The sequence below is a fragment of the Stylophora pistillata genome, chromosome 1 (assembly GCF_964205215.1).
Source record: "Stylophora pistillata chromosome 1, jaStyPist1.2, whole genome shotgun sequence".
NCBI lineage: Eukaryota > Metazoa > Cnidaria > Anthozoa > Scleractinia > Pocilloporidae > Stylophora > Stylophora pistillata.
In genome coordinates, this window is record NC_142519.1 from 57,525,903 (window position 1) to 57,544,536 (window position 18,634).

Consider the following 18,634-nt stretch of genomic DNA (forward strand, 5'->3'; position numbering starts at 1 on the left):
TGAGAATTTAAAGTTTGTATCTAGTTTGTATTTAAAGTTTGTATTTAAAGTAACTATCCCAGTACAGCTATTTTTCTTGATGCGAAGACTGACATACTCGATCAATCTTTGTGAGCCCAAAAGACGCCCGTTTCCTCTCTTCTTACAACGATTAATTTTAGCAGATCATTGCTTAAGGGGCAAGAGCTCTAATCAAACGCCTTTGGGCTAAAGATTTTGTTGACAACTGTGATCCGTGTCGTTTTAAAATGTCCACTATGTTTTTTAAGAAGACTATGTTTTTAAGAAGACTGTTTGATCGCTTGACACGAAGAAGTAACCTACTTTAAATATTTCTCATCTTCCCAACTTGACGTTTTCGAGACAAGATTGTATTCGTCGCTTACATTGTTTCCTTTGCAGTCGCTTTTTAGGGATTTCACACAACGCTGAGAAAATGCGGGCTCGAAACTTTCTGGAGTCAGGGGCCCTCAGGGGAGATACCTGTGATGTGAAGGTCGTTTGTCAGGTGAGAACTTGCGCAAAGAGCGGCACGTACAACTTGTGATGTGTTAAGAGAAAGAGTTGCAAGCCTCGCGTCGGAAATAGTCAAACTACACAATAATAAAAGAGGAGGTCGGTAAGTAATGTAACTTCTCATATCTGACGAGTTTGCCATGACTGTTCATCACGTTGCTTTTATCAATGAGCGTCTACCGTTTCCGTTTTAGTTTTCTTTCAACACAGAAACTAAGTCACGCGGTGAACTGTGGGGTTGTTCGGAAATCTTGCCGTAAAGGATTTGTTACTCGTTTCGCCCCTGTGAAATATCGAAAAAGTGTTACCCAAAAACTAAACGTTAACCAAAAGTGTTAACCAAATAATGAAATGTTCACAAAAGTGATTGCATTTAAACCCGTGCGAAACAACGACAACTGTTTCATTAGTATTCAAATCATTCAAATGATTACTACTTTAAGAGGTACGCTGAAACCCTAATGATAAGACATGTACCCTTGAAAACCGAGAGCTTAAGTCCAAGAGGAAAACTCTCTCTTGAAATGAAAGCGTCCTTGTCGGGAACCACGCGAGACTGATCAAAATGTTGCACCTCGATCGTATTATTCGAACCGAATACTCGCACCGTGGCCGATTAAGTTAGCGCTCTACTATGTTTTTTAACCATATGCTAGTTTCCTTTATGCACCCAGAACCAGACAGAATTGAGAATACACTGTAGACAGGGGCACATCATCTGAGTGGGCGAACCTTTCTTCTTCCTGTGTTATGATATGAACATTGTATAACCAGAGTTGCGTGACACTTTTTGTCATGATTTATCAATAGTTTGCTTGTGTTTTGGGCTTTGAATTGTGAATGATTAATTAATTCTGCTTGTGTTTTGGGCTATGAATGCAAGTTAACACCCAGAACTTATCCAGTTTCTTTCACTCAAGGTTTTTATTTTTTTATTTTTTTATTATTACAAAATATGTTAATTAATCGCTAACCTAACTTCAAATTTTATTGTGAGAGCGTGAAGACCATGTTGATATGGTACCATATCAATAGTGCAAAATGTGGTTTGCATGTGATTAACAATCATACCACTTCTACGGAATGGGCGGGATTGATCACGCGACTATTTCAAAATAGATCGATCCATCAATTAGTCAGCCAGTCACTTAAAAAGGAAAGTACGGTCTAGATAAAGTTCCTTTCAATTAAAGGTTACTTCCCATGTTCGAGGGTGTTCTTCGGGAAAAAAAAAACTCGTACGCGCGCTAGTTTCAAGAAAACCCTAAGAAACTATACATCAAAAGAAAGCTTATTAAATGCAGTTCACGATAAAACTATAATTTAGGTTAAATTTTTATTTAGGGAGTGTTAGGAGCCGAAAAGGCGTGAAACGACCGGGTGACCTTCTATTGAATTTATCGGGTATCGGATCCTGCAACACGAGCAAAATGGCTGCACAGTCTTATTCAACGCATCAGTCAACGTGATTTTGATGGGCTTTTCCGATATTCTGATTGGTTGTCTAGATATCTGCATCTAAAGTTAGAGTAGCGTAAAATATGCGAGACGGAGGTTGCCTATTTACCGAGTTAGGATTTCGAGTTGGATTTTCGAGGTGGATTTTCGAGTTGGAATTTCGAGTTAAGACTTTCGAGTTAGGACTTTTTGGCGGGATTTTTCGGCGAAGGTGTTAGGGTTAGGGCTCGGTTATCTCTCTATACCCACATATTAATATTGTTATTACCAACAATCCTAGACAATGTCCTTAGCACACTTAACAAAATAGTGCCTAGTGACAAATCCTGTCGATCTGTGAAGTTTAATTCCCGAGCCCCCTCTGCTCCAGAACTTATGGCATTGTTGCAAGAATAAAAATTAGCAATGTTTTGGGGTGGGAAGGGGGTGGTCAAGACAACCACTTTTTATCTTAAGTTAAGTGTGGTAATACTTTTTTCAAAGATTGTGTGTTCTCCAGACCAGGGTTGAACCAGGTTTTTTTGTTAAAAAAAAATGGGGGATAGGGAAATAAAGTGTTTGGTTTGGTTTTAATGCATTCATACTTGCATTGCTATTACCAATGTGTTCCCCTGACCAGAGCTATATCAGGGATTTTTGTTTACAAAGCTGTTGTTAGATTGAAAACAAAACCTCATTAAAATTAACTTTCAACACACTCTAAAACACGCCTACTACGAAACAACGAAACGAAACGAAACATCGCATACAACTGAAGAGGTCTGTGGACGAAACTAGTTTTGTAGTAGGCTTGTTTTAAAGTGCGTTGAAAGTTAATTTTAATTAGGTTTTGTTTTCAATATGACAATGAATGATACTTTCTTAGCTTCGACAATCAAAATTTCGCAAAAAAGTTATTGTTATGGAATACAAAATCAAATAAATCATAACTCATGTTCTGTTTAAAATTCTGTCATCTACTTTTATACCTGGTAGTTTTGGAAACGTCAGCAGGAGGGGTGGGCAAGCCTTGAGTCCTCATGGTGAGGAAACTTATAAAGACCTTATTTACTTGAATGACGCGTGTAAGCGTGCAATAATCGAAAGCCAGGGACAAGAAGAAATTTCGTTGGATGTGGAAAGTTCTTTGAATGCTTCGTATGACATCCAACCGCTTAAAATACAGAAAAAAAAACAGTTACTGGGGGTTGGGGAACTAGGAAAGCACTGTAAAGCAGCATTGGTGCCATTTGTCGGTCACCACCAGAATAGATATTACAACAGCAATCATATTCTAGATCTTACCTTCGATTTACGCCCGGTTATCGAAATTTTTTTCGTTTAGTTTATCTTTTGGTATTTAAAGCTTTCCCAATCTTGCCATTTTTGAAATGAGGAGCATGTTAGTAGCGAAAGGAAATGAGTTCGGGGAAGACTCAATGTCTTGCCTCTTACTTCATGAATGCTTTACATAGTGACGTCGCAGAATAAAAAGGTAAAACACTAACTCCACCCCTACACGAATTCGTTTGTTGACTGCATTGGACTAGCCGATTCGTTGCAGCTGGATTACAAGTAAGCATCTCGAAAAAACCGGCTCTACATCCTTACTCGAAAATCCAACTCGAAAATCCAACTCGAAATTCTAACTCGAAAATCCAACTCGAAATCCTAACTCGAAAATCCAACTCAAAATCTTAACTCGAAATCCTAACTCGGGACTTAGTTTGTCTCCGTCTGTTGCGTGAATGGACACCACGTGAAAAATATTTCAATTATCAAAATTTCCTGACACTTTCGTTTGTTGTTATCTCTGGAATGTTTTGGCGAAATTTCACGAAAATCGGTCAAATATACATACCCTATATATTCGCTCAAAGTGGATGTATATCTCTCAAAATCAAATGCAAGATTTTAGCTAGGAGATTATGCCTCCTGAAACCGCGAACCAATGGGAAGACGGGGCCTCCTGGCGTGAATGACAATGGATCAAGATTTTCCCGGGAAACTATCGCGTAGCACTCAGATTTTTTATCTAGCCTGCAGAGCAGGCGTTCTCGTGGAGTTTGGGCGAAAATTAGACCGCGCGAAAAATGGAGCAAGGCGAAAACTTAGGAGGTGGGGGAGGGGGAGAGGAGAGAAGGGAACGCCCACCAGCACTCATTGATATTTTCAAAATATGCCTGCAGATTAATTATCCATTCCGAAATTTGAGCTTCAAGAAAACAGCCAAATCTAAACAGCCACATCTAAATGTTGTTGATTTGCCTGGAGATGGACTTCAAGTAAAAGTTTTACTACGAATACCGAATGGAAATGTCGTGGTTCGCATCCCTAGAGACGAGGAAACTAAAGCACTTGTGAAAAATATCGCCTTGAAGAATTGGAGCGCGACCTCTAAAGCTATACTGACTCATCGTGGCATTCAAGACGACTTGAACAGTTTAATTCAGTACACTTTTTCTTTAGCATCTCCTTCCTCATGGCTACGAGCAGTTGGAATATAAGACTTTTACCAAAGCAAGTCGGCAAAACAGCTTGTAAATCGCCCCCATAGACAAGTTGCCTCACACTTTTCAGTTGTTGAAGTTAGAGATCAAATCGAAATCTAGTAGACGACTCGAATAATTCCAAAGAAATGTTTAGCGCCCTCGTGAAGTCTTGTTCGAAGGATTCCGCCATTTTGAAAGTGCTACAATGGTTGTGTAATGTAGCGAGATTGATGTCTGTCAATCAGGCTAAACATGAAAAGCCAATCAGAAGCGTTCGTTCGTCCGCGAATGAGTGTTTGAAAATATCAATGGGTGCTGGCGGGCGTTCCCTTCTCTCCTCTCGCACTCTCCCCACCCCCTAATTTTTCGCCTCGCTCCATTTTTTGCGCGGTCTAATTTTCGCCCAAACTCCACTAGAACGCCTGCTCTGCAGGCTAATTTTTTATCTCACTCTGTTGAACGTTGAGTAACTAGACGCATAGCTGCGTGAACTCGGGCTTTCAATATCTCACATCTGGAGTTATCTCTAGGGGACTGTCGTCGTTACTGACGTCGCGCAATTACGTCATTTCCGGTCATGAAGAAGTCTACTTGTGTTTATTTTTGTCTGCTGGAGTGTAATGAATGTTGTTATGGTACTAGACAGCAATCAAATTAATATATAACCATATTGGAGTAGGTTCCTACAGATGCCAAAGGTTGAAATTCAAGGAATTTTCAATGACTTTGAAGGCCAAGTTTTAGAAAATTGAAGGACCACTTTTGGAAGGGTTTGCATAAACAATTTTAAAATTATTTAATATTATTTCTTTTCCATGAAAGTACTGTAATTTTCAACTTGAAAATTTCTAAAGAAAAAGCATTGCAAAAATCAAGCTCTAGTCCTCAAATTCAAGTACTTTCAAGGCCTTGAATTTTTTATTTTTAAATTCAAGCATCTTCAAGGACTTTCAAGGCTTTTACGAACCTTGAGTAGGTAATGTATTTGCCTTTAACTGCAAGGAGAAGGGAATTTTTTATCTATTTTTGATACCGAGTCACAATTTGTTGCCAAATGTTCACCCAAGGGAAGTTGTCGGAAATCAGTAGATTGAAGCAATATTACTGTCAATACAATACAATACAATACAATAATTCATATTGTTTTTAATAGAAAATCTCTTATTATTGAATATTACTGATGGCCACATCTAGAGAAGCAGTGCTATTTACAGTTTTAGTATATTCAATTAGGGGCATTTGACTTTCATTAAATACCAAGGGGGAATTCACATATTTTGACCTTTTTGTGGGTTTGAAAATACGTCATACAAAAAACTGAAAACCACATCAAAACCCTGTGCATTCACTATTATTTCTTACAAGATTTACGAGAATTGATTTGCTGTCAACTGAATCAGACAATATTTCTTCACTGTAATCACTCTTAGGATCTAAACTTACTTCAGTTCCACAAACATCAACACTTTTTGGCAAATCGTCTGATACTTGAATACTTGCTTAAAGATGAATTTTCATATAATCTTTTGCCATACTGAATAATATCAGTGTTTTCACTCGCATTAATATTTCATTGTTCCACTTCGAGACACACGGTTAAACAATACTCACAAGCAAGGAGTTAAGATGTAACTTATTAACTTTTACTATTTTTATCGTCCAATTACATGTCGGAGCCATTCCTGTATTTAGTCGCTAGTTAGTGCTTTAAACCATACGCTCTACGGTTCATTCTACGCACGCGCGCACACTTCACGCATGCACTGTAGTGGAACTGCGTTTTGTGACTGAACGCAAAAAGAAAACAAAAACAACAAAAGACGAAGCCGAATTTATACCTCGGGCTTTTCCTTCGGAAAGCCCGAGTAATGAGCAAAGTTGGCGAAGGAAAAACCCGCGGCAAAAAAGATAAAGCTGGAAAAACTCCTGAAAAACAAAACAGCGAATCGTCAGACAGCTTAAGGAATACCCCTCATCGCTGATGAATGAGTTCCCTCGGGTAGGTTTATTTATGATTTCATACGATTCGAGGCGATTGCCTATGTTTTTGTATCAAGGCTGGTATTTGCTTATAGAAGGGAAACTTCGTTTTTGACCTTATGTACGACAAATTTAGATTTGATAGGGACTTTTTTGCTCGCAATTTGGATGTCAGCGCGGAGAGGAGTGCTAGGATTGTTTTTTTTTCCTGCCAAAATGGTGCCATTTAATTTCTCTCTTTTTTGGGCCTGTTTTTTTTTTTTTTTTCTTTTTCTTTGCCCAAAGACTCCTCTCCGATTTTGACATGTTTTTTATCCATGAGAAAAGACTTTCCACAAGCAGAGAACTTCCACGTGTGAATGTTATCAAGTGCGCGATGTAAACGAAATATGCAAATAACATGAAATTGCCGCGATATTCCCCAGGAGGTTTGCCCATTTACGAGATTATGACTCCTTCCTGATTTATTAACCTTCAACTGAAAATACGTTTTCCTAAATAAGTCGGACGCTTTTTGAGATTTTGAGATTTTTCTTTTTGTAAACGTTAGGTAACTTCAATCCAGTCCAATAAAGGAAAAAAACCATTTTTTTTGGCCTCTGGATGTGGGAAGTAACCTTAGAAGTCTTTTTCCTAAGGAGTTCGAAAATAATTAAGCGCCATTTTGTACGGTTGCCTTGCATTAGCGACAGGAGCGCTTTGAAGTTGCCCATATTTTCAACTTTCAAGGTTAGAAACACGCCATCTTGGATATGACGTCAGTTATGACGTAGCAATTCTCAATCTTTGTTCTACACTTTGTCCTAGTTAATAAACGGGGTAAGTTTCTAAAGAAACTGTGGTGCAGCGTCGGTGGAGGTAACACGGTAGTTTGGTTAAATCAACTAAGTTGAAACTGTAAATTGGCCACCCTTCGTCAGAGCGGAAAGCCGCAAAACTCTTGAACAAAAGTTTATCTTTCAAATGGGCACTCCTAATCCCATACGCTTTCACTCTAATTTATTCTTGTTTTTCTCGTCACCATGTTCCCACCAATAGCGTGGCTCCACCTTCTGCATATAAACACACACCCAACCCACAATTCCTTCATTTGCTCTGACGAATGGCTAACGCACAAAACGTCAGCTTTTTAACTCTTTACTGTGGCCACGGACGCAGCACCACAGTTTCTTTAGAAACTTACCCCCTGTTTCCCGAGTAGTCTTCCCGTTCTTGTAGGTAGTGCTGAATGAGACTCTCAACGCTTTTCCTATTCTGTTTTTTCCCTCCAGTTGAACACTATGAGTCACCTTTCCCGTATCGGTTTTGTGGTGTTTGGATTGGGTCGTGCGGGTACCATCCATTCTATGAATCTCATACGAAACCCACAGACAACCCTGAAATGGATCGTAGATGTTGACGAAGACAAGGCCAAGAAGTTTGTGACAGAAAATTTCGCGGATGCACAAGTTACTGCCCCATCGAGCATGGACAGAGCATTACTTGATCCAACTGTTCAGGCTGCAGTGATAGCCACTCCAACTGATATGCACGAGGATATTGTAATGCGCTGTTTACAAGCTGGAAAAGCTGTCTTCTGCGAGAAACCAGTTGCCCCCACCTTTGAGGCTATAGGTAAAAACTTATGCAGATTCCCTTCCCCACTAGATCGGTTGGGTTTTTTCTTTACTTCTTGTCTGACACCAAATTCTTTCCCACGGCAGGATTGCTTTTTAGTACTCAATATTAGATATTTTATATTTACATGTGTTGAAATATTTCCAAGCTTATTTAGGCTCCAGGATCAATGAAAATTTCTGAGTTTTCTGAGTCAAAATTTGAATTTTTCTTCATCAAATGTTCTTGGATGCGCTCCTGTCTTCCGTTAATTTTTTTTTCTTCCTCGTCACATTTGCATGACTTCTTTACCCCCTTCCAGCTTTTATTGTTCTTCGAGCGTCCCTGCGCGATGCCACTACTTAAAGAATAAAGTCATGCGAGATACGGCACGGAATGACCTTCGTCCATTACCTGTTGATATAAATAATTTTTCGAATTTCCCAAAGAATGTGGTAAAAGAATCTGTAATTATGATGATTGCAACTGCAGTGGATTTCTTTTCTATCACCATAACGCCATTACTGATTTGAGAGGCTGAAATGGGGGACACGCTCACAAACATGCCATTGTATCAGTTGTGCTTACTAATTGGTTGACTGGGTGTAAATTTATTTTCTGTTTGGCTGTTGAACTAGCTGAACAATTGGTTCGCTGGCCGTGTGACTAATTGATTGATTGAGTAATTTATTCATTTTTTGACTATGTTTCTCAGAGCATTGTTACAAAGTAGCCGACAACCAAAACCTTCCATTGTTGTGCGCCTTCAACCGAAGATTCGATCCAACAATTCGCTCCGTGTTCGACAGAGTTCGAAAGGACGACATTGGCAACGTTCAGGTTGTTAAGACAACAAGTCGAGACTCCCCTCTGCCATCAGAAGGCTTTCTAAGGATTTCCGGGGGGATCTTCCACGACTGCTGTGTGCATGACGTAGACATTATATGCTGGATGCTGGGTGAAGCTCCTCATACGGTCTTTTGTCTCGCCCATGCTTTCCATTCGCACATCGGAGCGATGAATGATGTGGATACAGTTGGGGTGGTCATGAAATTTCCAAGTGGCGCCATCGGTCAGATAGATCTGTCACGCCATGCTGTTTATGGTTATGATCAACGCGTTGAAGTATTTGGATCTGGTGGAATGCTCACTAGCGACAATCAAAGCACTCTTGGTGCGACCTATTTTCATACCACTGGGAGCACGCAGAATCCTATCAAATTTTCGTTTCCGCAACGTTATTCCGAAGCTTACGACTTAGAACTGAACCATTTTATTGACGTAATCAAACAAAAAGATGATTTGCTCATCTCAAAAGATGACGTGCTTCGATCATTTAATGTCGTGGAAGCTATTGAGAAGTCTTTCCAGACAGGACAGCCAGTCAGTTTATGAGAAGACATTATTGACAACAACTAAAATCAGCAATTAATTACATGTAATAATGGCAATTATTAGCGGTGGTTTTTCCCTTAAATGCTAAAAATGTTGAATTTTATTTTACTGAATTCCCTCTTTTATGGTTGTGAGAAAATTGAAATAATCACTTCTAAATGCAAATTTGTCGGACAGTTGATTGAACTTCACCGAGAAACGCTAGAGTTTGACTAATGGTCGTGGGTCGTGGGTACAAGTTGTGGGTCGTGGGTGTGGGTAAACGTCGTGGGTGTGATTAATACTTAACAATAACAATTATCATTTGAGTAGTTTTGTTCAGGTCAAACGCTTGATCAACACACAAAAAAATAATCTTGCAATGAAAAGAGAGAAGTGTTAAACTTAAAAGAACAACGTTTTCAGAACATGAAAGAAGCTTCAAGGATCAGAAACACGGCTATTGGCCGTGTTCTTGAATTAAAATTAAATTGTGTTCTCAGTGCCGGTTAAAAATAAATGAAGTTTCAAAAGTAAAAGTAGATCCCTCTGCTGGTTAGGGAAAATAAAGCTTGTGTTGATCAATGACATTCAGACAAAGAGCCGAATGCTTCTTTAATTGTCATCTCCGTATCGCGTACCATCTACCCCGCATCTAAGAAAAAAAATGAAGTGAAACAGCGAACTGTTACAAGATTAGCCGATATATAGATAGCAACGTTGCAACGTTAGTTGCAGGTCTGGAGATGTTGGCTCTAAAATTAAGGTTTTTCCAAGGCACGAAAATATAAAATCTCTGGTATCCAGTGTGCGGTACAATCGTCAACCGGAAATCGCAAGCCAATGTTAAATTGGTCGCGACAACTGGCATCGGTGACAAGAAATTAAACGAAGAACCAATTAGTACAATCTTAAAAAGTTTTCTTCGTCCATTTAACTGGCCAGGTCCTTTTCTAAATCACAAAATAAACTAGATGTGAAGAATTAGTGAAATAAGTAAATTAATAAATAAAGAATTTCTAATAATTTCAATTTTTAAACGATTCATTTCTTATCTGACAAAGACCAGATTCTGCAGAGTTGCGAAATGTGACGTACTCAAGAAAGATACGTTTCATTGTCCGTCGAGAAGTATTGCATTACTTCACGGTAGCTAATGAAAGTCATGTTTCACGTCTTGTTTTGAGACGCTTACAGGATAAATTTTTGGAAAAGAAGAATAACAACGGTTCAAGTCACGTTTCGCGAAAAAGGCCAGTCATTTCGCAATTTCCATGAAGAAAAGGCGATTCAACGTTCACGGCGATATAACCAAGTCACATTTAAAACCAGCCAAAGGGCCCTTCACGATCACGAAAAAACCCTTTTCCACTACAAAAATAACAGTAATTGACTATTAGTAGTAATACTATTAACATTATTAAATATGAGCTCTTAACCATTAATTGTGTGTATTACCCACACCCATGACTTGTACCCACGACTTGTACCCACGACTCACGACCAATAGTCAAACTCGAAACGCTCATGTCAATGATGGTTGCCATATCATATTCGACAAGCCAGAGCGGAATAATCAAATTGTTTGAATAAAAACACACAAAGAAATAACTCTGCCAACTAGCTCTCATGGAGTTTGACAAAGACCGGTAGAAAATTCGCTTGTTGCAAATGTTATCTCGACATGTAAATAAATCATGTTAGGCATTTAGCAAATATAAAACTGCTTAATTTTCCGTTGCATTCCCACAAATATTTTCAATCCGAATTGAGTAGCTTTTTTCATGGATATGGGAGTCACATTTTCTATTAGTTCTGTTATTTCTTTAGTTGTATCCTCAAGAAGCAAACCGACTCTTTTTCCGCCACTGCTTCACGGATATTTACGCAACCAATCGGCAGAATAACGGAAAAGCCTGACACGCTTTTGTTGATTGATGCCTTGTAAATAAGGCTGAGCAGCCATTTTGTTCCCTCGGTTGCGGGATCCGATTCCCGCTAAATTCAACAGAAGGACCCTCGTTCTTTTCACGCCTTAAAGGCTCCTGATACTCCCTAGATAAAAAAGAATCGCCTCAATTACATTTTTATTGTAAACTGCATTCATTAACCTTTTTTTTTTTATGTGTAGTTTGTTAGGGGTTTCTTAAAAGTAGCGCACCAGTACTCAGTAATTTTTTTCCCGGAGGACAGCCGCGAAGGTGGGAAGTAACCTTAACTGCCAGAAGTTCGAGTGCAAAACAACAAAGTAGCAAGCGCTAGCATACACAGTGAGCTAGCATACACCATCAGTACACGGTGAAAAACGAAAGATTCGCGTCAGGGGAATTATTACTTCATTATGTTTTTTTTTTTTCCAAGCAGTAGATCTCTTACTTTTGACGGCTCACGTAGCCTTTTGCAACGATTAACGCTCTGACGACTGACACCATTTGAAAAAGATTCCCTTTTTCTGACTCGAGTACTATTTATCCACTATCCCTTCGCTCTTCCTGTCGACTGAAACTTGTGAAACGTCACTGAAAACGAGTGGATATAACGCTTAAGGAGTAGTCTTTATGATGATCATGCATCACTATAATTTGCGCTCCAAACAACACTCCTATGTATAACTATAATTAGTAGACTATGGTATAACTCTAGAGATTTTCAGTAAAACAGATTAGAGACAAAATACAAAGCCAAATTCGTGTATTTCTTGATCCTCAAGAAATAATGGTCATGTTTGGGTCTGTGTACTGACTCTAATTTTTTCAAAGAACTGCCCCGGAGCAACACAAAAAGTGGTTTTTGTTTTGGCTTTCGTAGTGAAAGGCAGATCGTTTGATCGGAAGAACTAAGTCCTTGTTCGTATATTAGATCCTAGTAAAAGTGTTTTAGCGCGTTTTCTGATAACAGGTGTTTAATCGTCTAAAATCAGTTCGTGGTACCTTCTGGTAAACGTGGTCCCACCCACCAGCTTTTTCCCCATGTATACGGTCCAATCATAAAAAAGGCTAACTCTAAGGTCACGGTAGAAGCAAGATCAAAATGAATTCCAGCAATAAATAAAGCACTTTTTAACCCTATCCCAATCCAAGCACAGCAAAAAAAAAAAACACAGGCTATGCATAAAAGTTATAATGAGGATTTGGTTTTGTTTCAAGGCACTTCTTTCCTTTTTTTTTCAAAGTAAATAAGCTGTATCCCTGAGTCCAAATCAGGAGCACTACGTGGTTCAGAATATCTTAAATTTAAAAAAATATAGGAGTACAATTAGTTCAAATCTCCTAAAGAGGAAGGTATCTTTGATCAAATGATGGATCATGTAACCCTCTAAGAAGTCGACCTGAATCTACTTTTTTATCTATTTGCACCCCAGTCGAGAGAGTCATGCCTAAGTGCACTTAAGAATCAATGCTGATAAAAAAAACTGCCGATAGTCTAAGCAAACGAACTATTTTAATAACTATGTCTAGTAGTTCATGATGTCCGTCGGCGTGACAATGCCCATTTTAGAAGTAGTTAACAAAATTGCTAATTATTGTCAGACAAACTTCAAGCCCGACCGCTATATGTTTCTTAAAGTTATTCCACCTTGAGGCGATTTTACGATTTAATGACACGTATCTTGATCCATTTTCATAGGAATTTGCACAATTTGGTGTGGAAAACGACAGAGCAATAAGCGGCGTCATAATCGGCGAAAACGTGAGTTTGGTTTATCTTTCTTATTAGAATGCAGTGATAGATAACCTTTATTCATACACGATATTATTTTAAGCTACAAGCTTGGGGGGTCGTGTAAAGAAAAAGGAAAATTACAGGTTATGTAAAAATAACTTGAGTAAAAAAATTGACAATGATATATATTTTACTTCTAGGTAAAAACAAAATCGGTATGTGTAAAGTGAGAAGTAGAAGCGGAAAGTAGGTCAAATTTGAATTCTTTAAAGTATTCACCGGTGAGTAGGTGTTTTTTTCAGAGTATTGATTGAGCGTCCAACTTCTTGTTCATTGTGGCAAACAAAGTTCCATAACACAGCGCCGCGATATTCAAGTGAATCTTTCATGTGTCTTGTTTGGAATCTGGGTTCTGTTGAAAAGTCGTGTCCCATAAGAGAGTAACCATTTGATGGACTTAACTGTCGTTTTTAGACAGGGATCGGCTTTCGTATTGGTGCACGGAGTTATTTCACGCTAGATTTTGTTAAGGCTATCGGCTGACATTGTTATTTGGCAGAAACGTTTTTTGAGCCAACGTGGAAGGTTGATTCTAAGTTGAGTAGCCTGCTGCCGCAAGTAAACAAGCATTCTTAAAATAACAACGGGGCACTTCTTCAAACCTTTGCATTCATTATTCAAGATATTCCAAATTTGATGAAAGACTTATAAATTTTCTAGGAACGCGTTTACGATTTACGATTAAAAGTGTTGCATAACTATTATGTTTACTTATTGTATAGTGACAAATATAGCTGGTTTGCTACAGAGCATCGGCAACTTTTGAAAAATCGAGAAAACGTTTTTAAGTTAACTAAGGCTTAAACCACGCTAGAGTATGCAAATAGCAGATAAAAATAATCAACTTCCTCTGAAATGCTCTCCTATTGAATACCCCATTGGGTATGGTGCTGTAGAAACGTACATTACTACAATAAGTATTATCAATAATATTATAATTGCCTCTGTGAATCTTTCATTTTGATCCATCAGTTAGTCAGCCAGTCATTTTAAAGGGATAGCACGGTCAAGGAAAAGTTCTGAATCAGCTCAATCAAAAGACTTTTTCCTCAAGAGTTCGAAAATAACCGCAATTTTGTCCAGTTTACCTTGCATTAGCGACAGGAGCGTTTTGAAGTTGCCCATATTTACAACTTTCGTGGTAAAAGCTTAAAGGAAAAATTTCATTCTTAGCAATTTACTTCTACCTTTTTGTCTGCATTCATTTTGGAAACTAAATGTTTCTAATCGATTTTTTTGGTGTTCACGCTCACGAAAAATGATCTTTAGGTCTATCATTCCTAACTTGTTGCATGCCAACTGGGGCTGTTCTTTAGGTCCAAATGTTCAGTTTTACACCGAAGTTGGCATCCTGAAGCTGCAAACATAATTCGTTTCATTCCGAAGTAGCAGTGTGGGCTAAAGTTCAGAATACCCGGCCACATTATTTCCATGTCATTGAATAAGAATAGCGTCTATTGTGTTATGCCTCATTCTTCAAAGCCTCCCAACATATGTAAAAGATGTGGACGGGTATTCTGAAGTTGCTCCGCAGTGTGAAATAAATCCGTCGCGGGAACTACGGTCGTCCTTGTTAAAAGTGCGACCAGCATCTAGTTTCATACTCAAGTCTTAAGAATGAAAAAAATGATTAGTTGCTCTTGACTGTTTGTGACGAATCCGCGCCACAAAGGTGGGCGCCCTCCAACAGACACAAAACAAGAAACGTAAACAATCCCGAGAAGACACGCCACAAAACAGTTAAACGTAGGCCTAGAAATATTTATTTCTCTAATTAAGACAATATGGTAATTAACAATTACAAACGACAAAAAAAAATTAACTAAATTATTTACTCTAATTACAATAATACGATAAACTGCTAAATTATTTACCTAAGTTACTTTACAAGAATTTACAAGAACGTAATGATTTAAAACTAGAATGCGCTAACTATATTTACAAGAGTATTATCAAGATAAAAAGGTAGGGTTTTCTTTTTTCAGTTCAGTTCGGTTAGGTTTCAACTTACGTCCGCGTCCGTGTTCTTGTCTCGTCCACAACTCACCACGCTCCACCAACAAACGATGCCCTGCCAAACCAAACTCCCGTTTCTCTAACCAGGTTCCCGTCTCACCAGTTCTCAACTTTGCTCGTTTCAGATACAATGAAATATATGAAGTTCATATATTTTGAACTGCGGTATTAGATACGTATGATGCACGATCCTCGCAGTAGATAGCGCTATTTAAGCAATAGCGAAAATCAGACCTGAAAAAAATCAGGCCTGTACGGGATTCGAACCACTGACCTCTGCGATACTAGTGCAGCGCTCTACCAATTGAGCTAACAAGCCAACTGGGAGCAGGCCGTTAAGTTGATTCGTAATAAACCCGTGAAAGTGATAAATCAGATACAATGAAATATATGAAGTTCATATATTTTGAACTGCGGTATTAGATACTTATCATGGTCTGATTTTCGCTATTGCTTAAATAGCGCTATCTACTGCGAGGATCGTGCATCATACGTATTTGCTCGTTTCCTTCGTTTCAACTTTGCTCGTCTCCTTCGTTTCCACTTTGAAAGTTTCCTTCGTTTCAACTTTGAAAGTTTCCTTCGTTTCAACTTTGCTTCGTCTTCTGAAAACTTTGCCGTTTTCAACTTTTTACTTCTCGTAACTTGGCTCGCTCAGACTTGTTGTTGAATCAGTTACTATCTCTTCTTCCTTTAGCTCACAGTCTGGTAGATTCTTCGCACACCCGTTCCCTGGAAAAGGATTTTCTACCGTGAAGTGGAACGATTTTCCTGAATGAATTTGTCAGAAATGATATTGTGCCGAATCTCCGTTACCTCAAATATTTCCACACTCTTCGCTCGTAACTCACAAACCTTCACCTCACTTCTTCGTAACCGTACCCAATTCCTTCATTATATACGGGCTCGTCAAAATACGGCACAACTCGTAAAGATACTCAGCGATACTGCACAGCAAAACGTCTAATAACATATATATATTCCATGGTATACGATTAAAGTATTGCAAAACTAGTGGGTTTGCTTCAGAGTATCGGGAACTTTTTGACAATTATTCGAGAAAACGTTTTTAAATGAGCTAAGGCGTAAACCACGCTAGAGTATGCAAATAGCAGATAGAAATAATCAACTTCCCTTTGAAATGCTTTCCTACTGAAATTGTCGAGCATCGCGGAAAACCATTGGGTATGGCGCTCCAGAAACGTACATTACTACAATTGGTATTATTAAATTTGTTATAATTGCCTCTGGGAATCTTTTATTTTGATCCTTGTTTTTTTTTTTTTTAGTGTTGCACGATGATTGACGCGTCTCGCACCGGTTTGGTAATGTTCGGTTTGGGTCGTGCAGGTCAAATTCATGCAACCAACCTCGTAAGAAACCCAAGAGCTAGCTTGAAATGGATCGTGGAAATTGACGAAGACAAAGCTAGGAAATTTGCTGCCGCAAATTTCACGGATACACAGGTCATTCCGCCATCGGAAATGGAGAAAGCGTTACTTGATCCAACTGTTGATGCTGCAGTGATAACCACTCCTACTGCTCTGCACGAAGAGACCATCTTGCGCTGCTTACAGGCGGGAAAAGCGGTCTTCTGTGAGAAGCCGATTGCAAGCGCTGCGGAAGCCATGGGTAAGAGTCCCACTAACATGTTATTTTTAACAAGATTTTATAGATCACTGAATGGATAGGAAGACTTTTCGAATTTTAAGTTAGTGGCACTCAAAGTGAAAATTCCGGCTGTGTTTTTCACATCAGACCACTGCACTGGCATTCCGTTGTGTGAACGAAAGGGTCATGACGCGTGCTCCTTTTTGTGTATTTGTTTTTCACACGGCTATTTTCTATCCACGGGATAATGGGAAATTGTGCTTCTTTATTTTTAAAAGAGCATGTAAAAGAACAAGCAGGCTCCTAATGAGCTGCTAAGAACCACCGCATATCTCAGTAATGGTTGTCACATAGTATAAGTTTACTCTTCCCGTTGCTTGATCAGAAAAGAGTATTATTGGTGGTGATTGGCATAGATAAGTCACTAATGTCTGACTGTTGTGTCGGTTGAGTTCCTTCCTAGAGTTCCTCCCTCTCAATTAAACAAGTTTAAAACGGACTAGTCAGAAGAGTACAGTATCTAACCGATGGACTGACCAACTAGCTGTTGAGCTAACTGTTGACTGACTGACTGACTGACTGACTCAATGACTGACTAACTCATTCACTGACTCGTGGACTGGCTCCTCGACTTACTGTTTGATTCCAATCACTCATTCTCTTGCCGCTGCCATTGACTCACTGACTCGCCGACTGATTAGCTGATCAACCACGTAGTAAATCACCAGGAAGCTGAATACACACTAACTTACCAACCAGCTCACCAGATAACCATACGTGAACGGGGTTGACAGATTCTCGACAGGATAACTGACTGCCAATTAGCTAGCTGAATAACAATCTCATTGATTTCTTCACATCTAACCGTCTCATTTTGGACTAATTATTGTTAGAGCGTTGTTATAAGGAGGCCGAGAACCGCAGCCTTCCATTGTTCTGCGGCTTCAACCGACGATTCGATCCAACCGTTCGTTCCGTGTTTGACAGTGTACAAAACGACGGCATAGGTCAGGTTCAAGTGGTCAAGATAACAAGTCGTGACTCTCCCATGCCATCCCCTGAATTCCTAAAGACTTCAGGAGGGTACTTTCACGATTGTGGCTTACATGATGTAGATCTGATCTGCTGGATTATGGGTGAAGCCCCCCATACGGTCTTCTGCCTCGCCCATGCCTTCCACTCACACATTGCAGAGATGGACGATGTGGATACAGTTGGGGTCATCATGAAGTTCTCAAGTGGCGCTATTGGTCAGATTGATCTGTCTCGTGAATCTATTTACGGCTACGATCATCGTATTGAAGTTTTTGGATCTGGTGGAATGCTCACCAGTGACAACCAAAACACCTTGTCCTCAACCCATTTTCATTCCATGGGAAGCTCACAACCTCCTATAAAGTTTTCTTTTCCGCAACGATATTCCGAAGCTTTTGATTTAGAAATGAATCATTTCATTGATGTAATGAATAACAAAGAGGTTTCAGAAGTCTCCAAACAGGATGTGCTTCGCTCCTCTTATGTTATCGATGCCATTGAAAAATCGTTTAAAACAGGACAACCTGTGAATTTGTAATTATGATAAGCTTATCTGCACTGATAGAGGAATTACGTATGAGATGTGTGCCGTATCTCAAAAGGTGCCCGGGTTAAATAAGTGATTGATTAAAGGAGCGTCATTTTGAGAAATATGCTCTTCAGTTTTCGTTTTACTTTTTCTCATTTTAAATTAAATGGATGTTTTAAAGGGTTTCTGGTCTTTATTTTCAATTGAGATTGCAAATCATACAAGATCACTGGTTTACACTGTCAGATCAGCTTCGCTTTTTCACTCATAAAGGGAATAAAAAATTCGCCTTGTTAATAACTAAGTAGATTGTGTGGTTCTCAAT

At 39.0% G+C, this 18,634-nt stretch overlaps 2 protein-coding genes across 4 annotated transcripts; both read left to right on the forward strand.

The window, feature by feature from the left end:
- Positions 1 to 474: 474 nt before the first annotated feature.
- Positions 475 to 9,581, forward strand: LOC111333407 (uncharacterized). 2 transcript variants are annotated; one of them, XM_022938971.2, is made up of 3 exons: positions 475 to 615; positions 7,697 to 8,039; positions 8,737 to 9,581. In XM_022938971.2, exons 2-3 carry the CDS (start codon positions 7,706 to 7,708, stop codon positions 9,414 to 9,416), a joined length of 1,014 nt encoding a protein of 337 aa, XP_022794706.2. In that variant the 5' UTR covers positions 475 to 615; positions 7,697 to 7,705; the 3' UTR covers positions 9,417 to 9,581. The 2 variants fall into 2 exon arrangements, with proteins under 2 accessions (XP_022794706.2, XP_022794704.2); XM_022938969.2 differs by having other exon boundaries at positions 479 to 619.
- Positions 497 to 18,613, forward strand: LOC148743282 (uncharacterized). 2 transcript variants are annotated; one of them, XM_088725523.1, is made up of 5 exons: positions 497 to 619; positions 13,023 to 13,085; positions 13,259 to 13,339; positions 16,424 to 16,766; positions 17,639 to 18,613. In XM_088725523.1, the coding sequence occupies exons 4-5, from the start codon at positions 16,433 to 16,435 to the stop codon at positions 18,316 to 18,318; spliced, it is 1,014 nt and encodes a 337-aa protein (XP_088581649.1). In that variant the 5' UTR covers positions 497 to 619; positions 13,023 to 13,085; positions 13,259 to 13,339; positions 16,424 to 16,432; the 3' UTR covers positions 18,319 to 18,613. The 2 variants fall into 2 exon arrangements, with proteins under 2 accessions (XP_088581649.1, XP_088581652.1); XM_088725526.1 differs by lacking the exons at positions 497 to 619; positions 13,023 to 13,085; positions 13,259 to 13,339 and having other exon boundaries at positions 16,322 to 16,766.
- Positions 18,614 to 18,634: the final 21 nt, after the last annotated feature.

Coding starts and splice junctions, on each gene's coding strand:
- LOC111333407 (XM_022938971.2), top strand. CDS start 7,706: ATGAGTCACCTTTCCCGTATCGGTTTTGTGGTGTTTGGATTGGGTCGT. Junction 8,040..8,736: donor CCCCACCTTTGAGGCTATAG/GTAAAAACTTAT, acceptor TATGTTTCTCAG/AGCATTGTTACAAAGTAGCC.
- LOC148743282 (XM_088725523.1), top strand. CDS start 16,433: ATGATTGACGCGTCTCGCACCGGTTTGGTAATGTTCGGTTTGGGTCGT. Junction 16,767..17,638: donor AAGCGCTGCGGAAGCCATGG/GTAAGAGTCCCA, acceptor AATTATTGTTAG/AGCGTTGTTATAAGGAGGCC.